Source organism: Apus apus, chromosome 8, assembly GCF_020740795.1.
Source record: "Apus apus isolate bApuApu2 chromosome 8, bApuApu2.pri.cur, whole genome shotgun sequence".
Lineage (NCBI taxonomy): Eukaryota > Metazoa > Chordata > Aves > Apodiformes > Apodidae > Apus > Apus apus.
The window spans coordinates 26,686,604-26,699,001 of NC_067289.1; the positions used below are offsets into that span (position 1 = coordinate 26,686,604).

The 12,398-nt window shown below is 44.3% G+C and overlaps 1 protein-coding gene across 1 annotated transcript in view; it reads left to right on the plus strand.

Annotated features, from left to right (window-relative positions):
- The window catches only part of WWTR1 (WW domain containing transcription regulator 1), a 51,675-nt gene that overhangs the window by 29,761 nt on the left and 9,516 nt on the right, over positions 1-12,398 (plus strand). Inside the window, exon 3 of the mRNA XM_051626476.1 lies at positions 10,484-10,638. Within this exon, the coding sequence (XP_051482436.1) occupies positions 10,484-10,638 (155 nt within the window). The remainder of the gene's footprint in view (positions 1-10,483; positions 10,639-12,398) is intronic.

A 12,398-nucleotide genomic window follows, 5' to 3' on the forward strand; every position in this document is an offset into this window, starting at 1 on the left:
ACACCTGAGTGGCACTTCCAGCACTAGGATACTAAGTTCAGCACCACAGTCCCCAGTTTCCCAAATCCCCTGTTTGAACACACCAAGTGTGATACTGCTGTATTTAAAATTGTATTTTAAAATATTGAACCTAGAAACTGTGTGTGTATATACAGACACAAATACATTAATTACAAGATTGCAACAATCTGAACAGGATACAATAGCCCCTCAATACTTCACGTGACAGTTTAAAATACATGTGACTGCAGTTTCCAGTTCTAAAGGAAAATGTCTCTATTTTGAAATTATCTTGGCCAGAAGGAAGGGCCTTTCTGCTCTTTTGTGACACTAACAGTCTTACTGCTAAACCTACTTTCTTGGGTCTGCTCAGATGTTGAAGTGAGCAGTTTGTTGTTCTGGCAGTCAGTCCCCTAAGCCAGAAGTGATTGTGCCAACATCTTACAGACATCAGAGGGGAAATGGAAACTGGATACCAAGTTAAGCCACTCTTCTGGCCATAATTTTGTAACTTTTTAGCAAATGAAGCCTATGGGATCTGTCTCGGTGTTTTTTGGTACTGGAAGAATTAAAAGAAGTTTTTCTTTTGAAGATGTGCCACTTAAAAGAAAAGCATTTAAGTATTCCAGGTCTGCATATTGGTCTACACTTCCAATTACTAACACATGTTTTCCTTGCTGTGCCTCTCAGGAAGAGATGGAAAATATGGTCTGTTCTGTGCAGCTTGTTGCTTTGGTTTGTAAGGGTACAAAAACACTTATAAACACAGTCTCAAAAGCACAGAGTGTGTCTAAGTGATACCAAATCGTAGTGTGGCTATGCTTGAGACATAGAGAAACAAGTGTTTGACTGAAACTAGTAGACATACCTTAAAAAATCTGCTGGTTTTTTCTGCCCTTTTTCTTAGTGTGGTTTTATGTTGCCTATTAATAAGCCACAAATACTGGTTCCCTTATACCTTCAGCAGTGTTAGTTTTCTCACTAGATAAGCATTTAAAGAAGCACTGCTTTTTACATGTCATATAACAAAGGCATCTGAAGATTTGCCTTCCTTTGATGCATCTTGTTACAGGTACAGAAAAGTAATACCTGCCAGGCAAGTTTCTGTGCTCATTCACACACCAGCACTAAATTCGATGAAGCTTCAGGAATGAAAAGGGAAATTTGTCCCAGAGATTGAAGCATATTTTTGCAGGTTAGCATATATTCAGACTGGCTCACTCTGCTTTTTCTAAGTATTTTACATTTGTTTTCTTCTGAGACCGTTTGTAGAGGGATATACTAAGGAAAGGACAACATTAACAGGAATCTTTTAACTATATATTTGGTGATGGAATGCATCAGGGAAAATGATCAGCCTCTGAAGACAACCAGAAAACACTATTTCTTGCATCTTCATAAGTACTTCAAAATCTCATTTACTTTGGTGCTGAATCTGCCCATATGTCAGTTTTCTGCCCATTCTGAAACGTAGTCTTTTCCAGCTGATTGATAAAGTATTAAGTATATATTGCCAGGCAGCTCCATTGTTGTGCTGGAATCGAGGACTGTGTGTGGAAGGAGGGTATTTGTACACCCTTATTTTATGCATCTCACCTGAGTCCTTGAATTAGGAGACCAAGCTCTGTGGATGTCCTGTGAATGAGAGGAAGGAGAGGGCAGTTGTGCAGTGCACCAAAGCTAATGGTCAGACTCCTAAATGACTAAATTGTTCTCTGAAAGAATCCAAGTCCAAGCTAGGAAAGCAGTTTTGCCTTAATGGCAGTCACTGGTGGTAGAAGGCTGTGGAAGATGGCTTTTGGCTATGTGTAGCAAGATTTAGGGGGAAAAATTAGATCCTTATAAAAGTTTCTTTTGCAACAATTTTTAATTAAATGCTGCTTGTTTTGCAGTCTTTCTTCATTCTACATTATGTTGAGCAACACTCAAAACCATTGTTATTTTCATGCTGCTTGCTTCGAACTGTTTTAGAGATTTCTTTTGTGATTGTACTCTTCATCCAGCTGGTGGGCACAATCTGGTCCTCATTTAGATGTTTTTCAAGTTTAGCAGTTTGCAACTTACTTTGCCACAAAATAATAAAACCTTCTGATAGTTTTTTGTTTTCTATGTACGTTAGCTTGAATTTATATGAGAGAGTTCCTTAAAAAGCTGGTATGGAAAGAACAGGCCCTGTGGACAGCCCCAGGGAACCTCCTGTGCAGAGAAGCAGGTCATGGGGGTGGGTTGCAGAAGGGGGCCCAGCAGCAGGTGCTGGTGCATCCTGCAGGGCTCAGGGCTGGGTGCTGGGCAGGGACAGCAGTGGGTCAGGTTCTGCCCAGAGTTTGGTGCTTTGAGAGTTTGGGGCACTCGGCTGCTCTGTAAAATGCCTTCATTTGGGCACGGATGGGGGCCTTCAGTTTGCTGAGCCATGGTTGAACTGTGAGTTTGGTGTCACTCAGCTGGCCAGGTGCAGTCAGGCTGGGTGTCCCTGCTGCCCTGCCTTTGCTCTCTTTGCAGCCCACAGTCCAGCAGCGGCATATGCCTGGTTTTACTAATGGCACGTTCCACTGCTGGTTCACAAGAGAAGCTGGACAGGAGCTGCCAGTGAGTGCTGGAGCCTAGAGGGGCAATTGTGTCCTGGGCTGCATCCAAAGAAGCGTGGCCAGCAGGGCCAGGGAAGGGATTCTGCCCCTCTACTCTGCTCTAGTCAGACCCCACCTGGAATACTGTGTACAGTGGTGGTGCCCTCAGCACAAGAAAGATACAGACCTGTTGGAGAGGGTTCAGAAAAGGGCCCCCAAGATGATCCAAGACCTGGAGCAGCTCTGCTATGAAGACAGGCTGAGAGAGTTGGGGCTGTTCAGCCTGGAGAAGAGAAGGCTCCAGGGAGACCTTAGAGCACCTTCCAGTGCCTGAAGGAGCTCCAGGAAAGCTGGGGAGGGGCTTTTCATCAGAGAAGGCAGTGATAGGACAAGGGGTGATGGTTTTAAACTGAGAGAGGGGAGATTTAGGTTAGATACGAGGAAGAAGTTCTTCACTCTAAGGGTGGTGAGGAACTGGAATGGGTTGCCCAGGGAGGTTGTTGATGCCCCATCCCTGGAGGTTTTTAAGGCCAGGTTGGACAAGGTTTTGTGCAGCCTGGTCTAGTGGTTGGGTTCCCTGCTCATGGCAGGGGAGTTGGAGCTTGATGATCTTTAAGGTCCCTTCCAACCTTAATGGTTCTATGGTTCTGTGAATTTATCAGACCTTGGCAGAGGGGTGGGATTGAGGGGGAAGTCTTCTGAAAGCTGCAGTCAGGTCCAGTTGGCTACAGGGAGGAAGTGACGAGGAGCGAACCGAAGAGACAGGCAGAGCTACATCTGTGTAGATCCCTTGTGCATTGGAGCTGAGCCATCTTCTCTTCGCCTTGTTTTTTAGCTCCATATCTGTTCTTTTCCATGTAGTCTTGGACAAGATGATCTTCGCAGGTCCCTTCCAACCTGGACTGTTCAATGATGATGATCTGATAGTTCAGACATATTGACTTACTCGGTCCAAGTCCAGATGAAGAACCATTTGGTTTTCTTTTCCCCTACTGAAGAAGAGAAAGCTCCTCACCTTAGGAGCTTAATCTGTCAAGATCCACCAGCAGGCGTGATCCAGGTGACGGAAGCAGGATAGTTGTAACTATTAAATACACTGTTCTCTAAGGTGAAAGACATGCATTACACAGTAGCATTTAACGTGGAGAGCCTCTTGCACTGCTTGTGTTCTAGAAACTCACCTGTGAATCTAGGAAGTTTAGCTTTCAGCTGTATTGCTAGCGGGAATTTGTTGGGTCTGGATACAACTGGGGATTATGGCACTTTGCCTCTGCTTTCATTTTTTTTAATCAGCCAGGAAATCCAACCAATAAAACAATGCAATAATCCTGTCTAAGAGCAATAAACACATGAATCACAGTTTCCATATCCTGCCATGATAAAAGAGGTGTAGCTACTATTGTTTGAGGATGATAAAATGCAGTTTTGGTCACCATGTCAAAGTGAGTCTCTGGAGATAAGAACACAGAAACTCCCAAAGTGTTTAAAACCAGGTGGTGTGTATTTTAGAGATAACTAACATACATTAAATTGTCTATGTTTTGCAAGGTTTGGTTTGCATTGCCTGGCAGTTTGACTACGAACACGTAACATTGAGAGGAGCCTGTTTTTCCCTCAGTGTAGCCCATAACCTCACACCACCTGCACAGGTTTCCTGTTCCAGGTCATTTTTAATTACTGGATATCCTGAAAGGAGCAGAAAAAATTAAGTTGTGAATTGTCAATGTGAATAATTTTGACACCTGCTTCTGTTTAATGAAATAATACTTAGAGGAGAGCTGAAAGATTCAGAGAGGATTGCAGGTTCTGTGGGTGTATGATAGTTTTATGACACTAATCTGGAAAAATAACAGGATTTCTTGTTGTTATTTGCAATTAAAACCTCTAAGAAGTAATTTATCAGGCATATTTCACATGGAGTAATTTATTTATGTTTTAAGGACAGGGCCTGTTAATTCCAGAGACTAACAGGAGTTACATTCAGTATCAGATGAATGAAGTCCAGGTATCTTGAGGGACATGCACCTTTAAACCAGCAGCTGCCTAGTAAATCTGAGGTGTTACAGGTCAACGTGTTCAAAAGAGATGTTTGGTATTGCTTCAAAGTCTAGTAATTTTTAATTTTAACACAAAGAAGTTCCTGTTGGTGTAAGCATTTACCTTCAAGGTTAGTACTCCCAACATGTGCCACTGCGAGAGTACAGGGTCTTTTTCACAGTTTCAAAGTGAATGAGATGTAAAAGCTGCATGAAACAAAAGTAATTTAATAAATATTTTAAATAATAATGGTAATCCATATTTGGTCATTAATATTAAAGCTGTCTCTCCAGTCAAGCAGCCTGCACCATTATTTGTTTTTATTGATTTATTGTTAAAAGTGCTTACAGAGTAAATCTCTAATCTTTTAAATAACTTCCTGCTAGGTCATAGCTTTGATGCTGCACCTGTAGGTTGTTCATTTGGGTTTTTCTAAGCTTAAATCATTGAAGACAGGAAAGATTTGTTAAATATAAATATCGTGGAACTTAACAGCTGAAACTGTTGAGAAATTTCTGGATAGCTATTTTCAGCCCAGAAATCTGAATAAAGGAGTCTCTGTACACTGGGATAGTACAACTTTTTGCTTTAATACTTTGCAGATTTTTGGAACAAAATGCACCAGAACTGAAAAGCAGCATTTTTTGCTGACCTTGTTGGAAGGCTAATGCTGTTTCTGGGAAATAAGTGAAACAAGCAGTTCTTTGTTGGCAGAAGTGGAGAGAGAAAAGGAGGGGAGCCTAGTCTTTTTTTCTTCACAATGTCGTGACTAAGTCAAAACTGTAACTTGGCTGGGTTCATCCGTTGTGTTTTTTTTAAGCTCCATAGACATTTGTTTTCCATCAGACTGTTGCGTGACACCTGACGTGGGCCAGTTCATATGAATTAGGCTCCAGGCTGCCCGTAAACCATAGAGAAAAAGATCCACAGTTGCATTCAGACACTTCTGACAGTAAAATAATAAACGTTGGTACAGTCAGTTGAAGGCATATGTCAGAAACAATTTACACTTGCATGTTTTGGCTTCTGCAACTTGCAGAGTCTCTTGCCCACAAAATAATCCTTGCTTGGTGTATATCCAGCAAAGCCATCAAGAGAAAGGTCTCTTACAATGTCAGAAAATCTAATTTACTAGAACAACATGATTAATTTAAAATAAAACCAATTAAGGAATTTTTTTCATTTACCATCTAACTGAAAAAAGAATATTACATAGGTCTACCTTGAGATGTGAACTAAACAGCTGTAATTCCCTGGACTGCAATGAGACTGTGGCCTCACAGTCCAGGTTTGGAACTTAGCCCCACATTTTTACTTGCTTTCATTTGAGCTGGGAAGTTGTGTAATGACTGTTTATTGAAGAGACTGACTTAATTTTGCAGAATATTTTTTCCCCCCAAGAAAATCCCAATAAAGCAGGAGCATCTCAAATCTGAAATTGTATTAAAATCTAGCCCAAGTCTGATAATGGTCCTCTCAGGGCTGGTGCTAATGCAGTGAGTGCCTCTGCACTGCAGCCTGGGGGTTGCAGGAGACCCAGCCTGGGGATCCAGTGGCAGCTGCCTCTGGAGGGGCCACAGGTGCACACAGGTGTCTCCCTCCAGAACACCTGGTTCTGAAAGATGCAAAGATGGTTTAGATATGCCTTCATGTTCCCAGAAGGTCCAGAAGGATTTACTGTGTGGACTTTGCACCACCTACAGGTAATAAAGCTGCTGCCAGTCCCCTCTTCATGTATCTAAGATTACCCCTAAGTTACTGTCTGTAGTACATCTACAACAGAATCTATCTACCTTTTTTGTCTGCAGGGGGGAAAGGGGCAAGCACTTTGGTGCACAGCAGGTCTGGGCTGGCAGCCTGTCCTGGAGGGTGTCTCGAAGTGGAGAGGACCTGCTGCAGTGCCAGGGCTCAGGCTCAGCAGCCTGGAGGGCTGTTGGGCAGGCTGCTCTAGAGCACACCTTCCACCTGCCACCACACAGGGACAGCTGCTACAGAAAAAAAGCCCTGAAACTTATCACAGTAACTGAAGGCTTGCTCATAATAATTCCAGTGCCTTTCAGTGGAACCAATGCAAGAGTACTTGCAAATCTGCTAGGATTTAATTACTCTTCACCTAGTTCCCAGAGTCAGCTGTTTTATTACAGTACATGTAACATTTTGACCCTTAGAATGTATTTTTAGAGTAGCTGAATGCAGCAGTTGTTGTGGGAAGTGCTGGAGAATGGCTCAGGTTTTTGTTTCATGTTAATTTCTATAATAGACATAAAAAATAATCACATCACAGTCTCGTGGTTTATACTACTCCCATTTCCAGTTAATATTTGCTTTGAGCTGTGTTAGATTAACATAATGAGCCTTATGTGTGCATGCACTAGCCCAAAATCTAGATTTGACTTCACAAAAGTAGACACGTATCTCCTGAATTTGCTTATGAAACAATATAACGATTCAACTCAAGAATAATTCAAGTAGAATTATGCTGTTTTGCAGCGGGTAGGTTAGTGTTGCTTGACAGAAGAGCAGTTTGCCCAGAGTTCGTTGGACCAAAATATTCTGTCTGTCCCTGTGAGAAGAAATTTGGAAGGTTATTGGGGACCGTAGCTCAGAGAAAAGTAGTAATACTCAGCATTGAGACATGGACAGTGGGATTGGGTGTATCCTCAGCAAGTTTGCTGATGATACCAAGCTGTGTGGTGTGGTTGACACCCAAGAGGGAAGGGATCCATCCAGAGGGACCTTGACAGGCTGGACAGGTGGGCCAGTGCCATCCTCATGAAGTTCACCCAGGCCAAGTGCAGGGTCCTGCACTGGGGTTGGTGCAACTGCAGGCAGAAATACTGGCTGGGGGAGGAATGGCTGGAGACCAGCCCTGAGGAGAAGGACTTGGGGGTGGGAGGAGATGAGAAGGTGGACATGAGCCACCAGTGAGAGCTGGAGCCCAGAGGGGCAGTTGTGTCCTGGGCTGTACCAAAGAAGTGTGGCCAGCAGGGCCAGGGAGGTAATTCTGCCCCTCTGCTCTGGTGAGACCCCACCTGCAATATTGTGTATAGTTCTGGGGCCCTCAGCACAAGAAAGATACAGACCTGTTGGAGAGGGTTCAGAAAAGGGCCCCCAAGATGATCCAAGACCTGGAGCAGCTCTGCTATGAAGACAGGCTGAGAGAGTTGGGGTGTTCAGCCTGGAGAAGAGAAGGCTCCAGGGAGACCTTAGAGCACCTTCCAGTGCCTGAAGGGGCTCCAGGAAAGCCAGGGAGGGGCTTTTCATCAGAGAAGGCAGTGATAGGACAAGGGGTGATGGTTTTAAACTGAGAGAGGGGAGATTTAGGTTAGATATGAGGAAGAAATTCTTCACTCTAAGGGTGGTGAGGAACTGGAATGGGTTGCCCAGGGAGGTTGTTGATGCCCCATCCCTGGAGGTTTTTAAGGCCAGGTTGGACAAGGTTTTGTGCAGCCTGGTCTAGTGGTTGGGTTCCCTGCTTATGGCAGGGGAGTTGGAGCTTGATGATCTTTAAGGTCCCTTCCAACCTTAATGGCTCTAGGATTCTGTGATTTTCATCCTGTCTTGTTCTTTGCCTTCTTGCATGTATAATTTCAGCTCTTACTCAATATGGGTACAGATCAGCTGATGAAGAAGGGATTATTTTATCTAGCAAAGGCAGTAAACAGCCATTACAGACAGTACTACAGCTCACACCCTAAACCTGAGCGTATCCCAGACACGCCGTACGGGGTGTTCAGCTTGGCCTGGATCTGTCATTTCCATGTGCTGTTTAGATGAAAGTGATTTTCTTATGGAAAAGTTGCCATATTGTGATAATCCTTCAGCCAGCCTGGATTCTTGGTATGGTTGTTCTATTCACTGAACCACTGACATGCCAAAAGTTTAAGCACATGCTCATGCATACAAGAGGAGTTAAATTCCTGCTTAAGTGCTTATGGTCCTAGCAATTTAACACTGGATTTACACTGATAAAATTTATATAATTGTACTTATAGTATTTCTTATTTTAATGTGAATAAGACTAGATTAACTGCCATTTAAAATGTGGTTCCATATCTTGTTTTCCCCTTATGGAAACGGTTTATTTTTGCACCCAGCTCTTATTCCTACCCTTCCCCTCTCAGCACTGCAGCTTGCTCCCCTTTCTGGGGGTTTTCCACTGAGAGGTGACTGAGCAGTGCTGCCTGTGCTCTGTCTTTCCTGCAGACAGCTTCTCCTGCCTGGACTCCAGAGTTGGTTGCACATCAGCATTTTCATGGCTACCCAGTTACTTTTGCTGGGAACTGATCTAGCCAGAAGGTATCTTCTTTTTATCCCCAGGCAGTTTTTAGTTTGCTGTGTGGCCACAAAAATGCTTTTGCCAGTAAAGGGGTAGCCTGTGGGCAGGAACAAGCAGCTGGGTGTCAAAGAGGTGATAAATGGCAACACTCTGGTTTCATGTGGAAGCATGAAGTCATTTGTGTGGATACAGCTTTTTGTGGACCACACATAAACTGAGCTGGTGAGAAGGTTGTGTTGTTGCAGGGCTGCTTTTAACTGGGCTTATTTCTTGATCTGGATTTGCCGCTGGAGCTAAAATACCACACAGCTGCACTCTCAGGTGGTTCCATAGTCTTTACATGCTGGACCTGTTTGGCACTAGATCGTAGAGAAGGAGAAATCTGATGAAGATCTGGTGTAAGCACATGCAAACATTTCTGCCAGAGGAAAGGTGTGTGTCAGCCTCATGTCTGGGAAGTGGCTGCGCTCCAGCTGCGGGGAGACAGGACAGGGCCTGGCCTGGGGGGGCTGGCTGGCCTGAAGTCAGCCTTTCAAACAGAAATTTTGACTTGGGGCTGGCAGAGCGAGGTAAGCTCAGCATTTTGCATGCGATGGGCACCGTGCCTTTGATCCAGGCTGTAAAATCATCAGCCCCTTTCATTCCATGTCTGTCCTTCATGTCAGACATGGACACGGCACAAATATGTCAGGTCTGAGAGGCACAGAGCTGAGCTGAAGCTTATTGATGTGGTACAGATTTAATTCAACTATTTTTTCCTTGCATTTCACCTGCTTTGAAAAAGTGAAAGTATGTTGTTATAGAAAGATGTAGGTTCAGATTCCTGACCTCTTTTTATTGTGCTGCTTCTGAACTGTCTGACAGTCCAGCTTGTCGCTGGGTTTCATTAGATGCACTTGTTCCTTCAGTTACAGTCAAGCTGCTTTTCATTACTATGATGTGTGAGGGCCTGTGAGGGAAAGAGTGCTTAAAACACTTTTGCAAGATATAAGAGTAATACTAAGCCTCATTTATAGATGAGTACACAGAGTGTGTGGTTTGTCCATGGTGATACAGGAAGGCTGCAGCCTGCCAGGACCTCCCATGAGGTTTGGTTCTTAACTGGAACATCTCTCATCTGCATCTCATTGGAAAAAGTGTGGGTCTCCTTCACAGTGGTGGGAAGCACACGTAGTGATCATTATTTATGCTGGTAATTATTCTTACAATAATTACTTTAGATCTATCTGTAAGAAGTATGTTAAGATTGAAAACCTTTTTACGGGCTTACTGCATATTATAGGCACGCATTTGTAGAGGAATCTTGAAGAAAAAAACTTCCATGTCACTTACTGCGTATCATTAGATAAATATTTGAACATACTAGGTTTAATATAAATATTTGCTGCATTGTAGGTATTAATGTTTTATACAGATATGAAATATTAAAATAACTTATCAAGCAGTTACTAGTCCCAGATCTTGCCAGATGTCATAGCTGTCTCGGCCATTTGAAATGCATCCATCCTAGTAACTCCCTGCTGTGCGTGAGCAGCGTGTGCCCTAGGCCTGTTCCCTTCCAGCACTGCCCCAGCTAACCAGCCTGATGTCCTTGTCCCCACAGCCCTGGGCCCCCCGCAGGTGCCCCCCGGCGCGGCGCTGCGGGGCCTGCCCGGCGCGCTCACCGCGCAGCAGCAGCAGCAGCAGAAGCTGAGGCTGCAGAGGATCCAGATGGAGAGGGAGCGAATTAGGATGCGTCAGGAGGAGCTGCTGCGACAGGTAACACCAGGGGTACTACTCCCTTAGTTTGTTCAACAGCCGGTAGTTCAGTCATCCACATTTTTACCTGGTACAATTAGCCACTCTGTTACTTTATGTCAAGATTGACCACTGGGTTTGGTACAGGTAACCAAAAAGCTAATACGTGTGGAACGTTTCATTTTTTTCTCCAAAGTGTCACTGAACAAAGCGCAGCATGGCCATCTGTCAGGAGTTGCAGACCTGCTTCTTACCAGCTACAGTGGTAGCGTAAGGACCAGGCTGTGGTCTGTGCAGTTACTGCTCATTAGCTCCCAGTTTAACCTGGTTTGCACAGCAGACTGTGTTCAGGCTTCACTGATAAAGCCAGAGTTGTTCTTGACTCCGATCCCAACTCTGTAACTTGCACCCTTTGCCTTGGATTTAAAATGAAATCACACTCAAATTTACATGAATACCTCTGATTTGAAGACTTCCTGGAGATAGTTATTTGTGGATGTTTTGTTTATTGTTCTATTTCTTAAGTTTTAGGTCTTTATAATGACTCGTATTGTACAAAATAGATACATAACTTCCTTTACACCACCTTAAGGAAATAAAAAGCTTTAATGATTGTATTTCTTCTGTTACGAACAGCTCCACTGACGGTGATGTGTTTTGCATGGCATATTAATCAGCTTCCTCAGACAAAATAAATAATGTATTTCCCTCAGGAACAGGGTAAATGGAGTATATTTATCTCTGCCTGTGATTATTCCCATGGTCTTTGGTGAATATATATGTACATGCTCAAAGTTCAGCAAGTTCTTGGTGCTCTTGCTGAGCCGGAGTGAAAGGCAGGTATGATACACCGGGGGGGTGGTCTCTGACCTGAGCAGTGATCTCAGGTCTTTTGCCCACCTCCTTCACTGTCAAATGCTCACAACATCATAGAGATGGGTGTGGGGATATCTGGTATGAGCTTAGTCATAATTGTCATTGTGCTAATAACGTCTTTAGCTATTTTTACTCCCTTTGACTCTCTTCTTGCTTCAGGACAAGAGCGAACTAAGCCTCAGAACAGTTGTGCCACTCAGATGAGGGCTGGTCTCCCTCCTCTGCTGGCTGTTTCACTGGTACAGGCACAGCCCTCTGTGTGCTACTTAACCAGGCCTCCAGCTTCCTGTGCCCAGTACCGCCCTGCACCCGTGGAGCTGGTGTGAGCTCCACATTGCACAAAGCAGGGCAGGATCACTTTGCATTACTGAAGTTTTCAGAACAACATATTTCCCCCCCAGGAAAGCAAGAGGCAAAATCCATCCTTCCCAGCAGAACTTTGTGAACTTCCTGCCAGTAACCTGAGCACTCCTGAACCCTGGCAGCTGCAGAGAATGCGACAAATCCCTCTGGAGCCCTCAGTGTTCCAGCACAGTTACTCCTGCCCTGACCCTTCATTGCTGCTTTTGCTTTTCTAGTGCAACCTGTCTAAGGGGAAAATGCTGAGTAAGAGTGCTCGCTGCTGCTAGCAAGTGTGAGGGGGTGCAGGGAGAGTGAGGGGGCAGGAATTCTTGTGGAGGGTCGCAAACCTCCCTTGGCCTGGCAGCAGCTGCTGGCTCCCCACAGCCATTCCTGGCTGCAGCTGCTGGGGTGGAGCAGCACACCCAGCCGGGAGGAATTGGCAGTTCTGGAAGTTTTCTGCTGAGGGAATTTGTTTTCTTCTTTGTCCTCCTCTTCATTTCGTTGGTAAGGCCTGTAGAACTGCAGACTGAGTACGCACAAGAAGGGCAGCATCTCAGAAAACC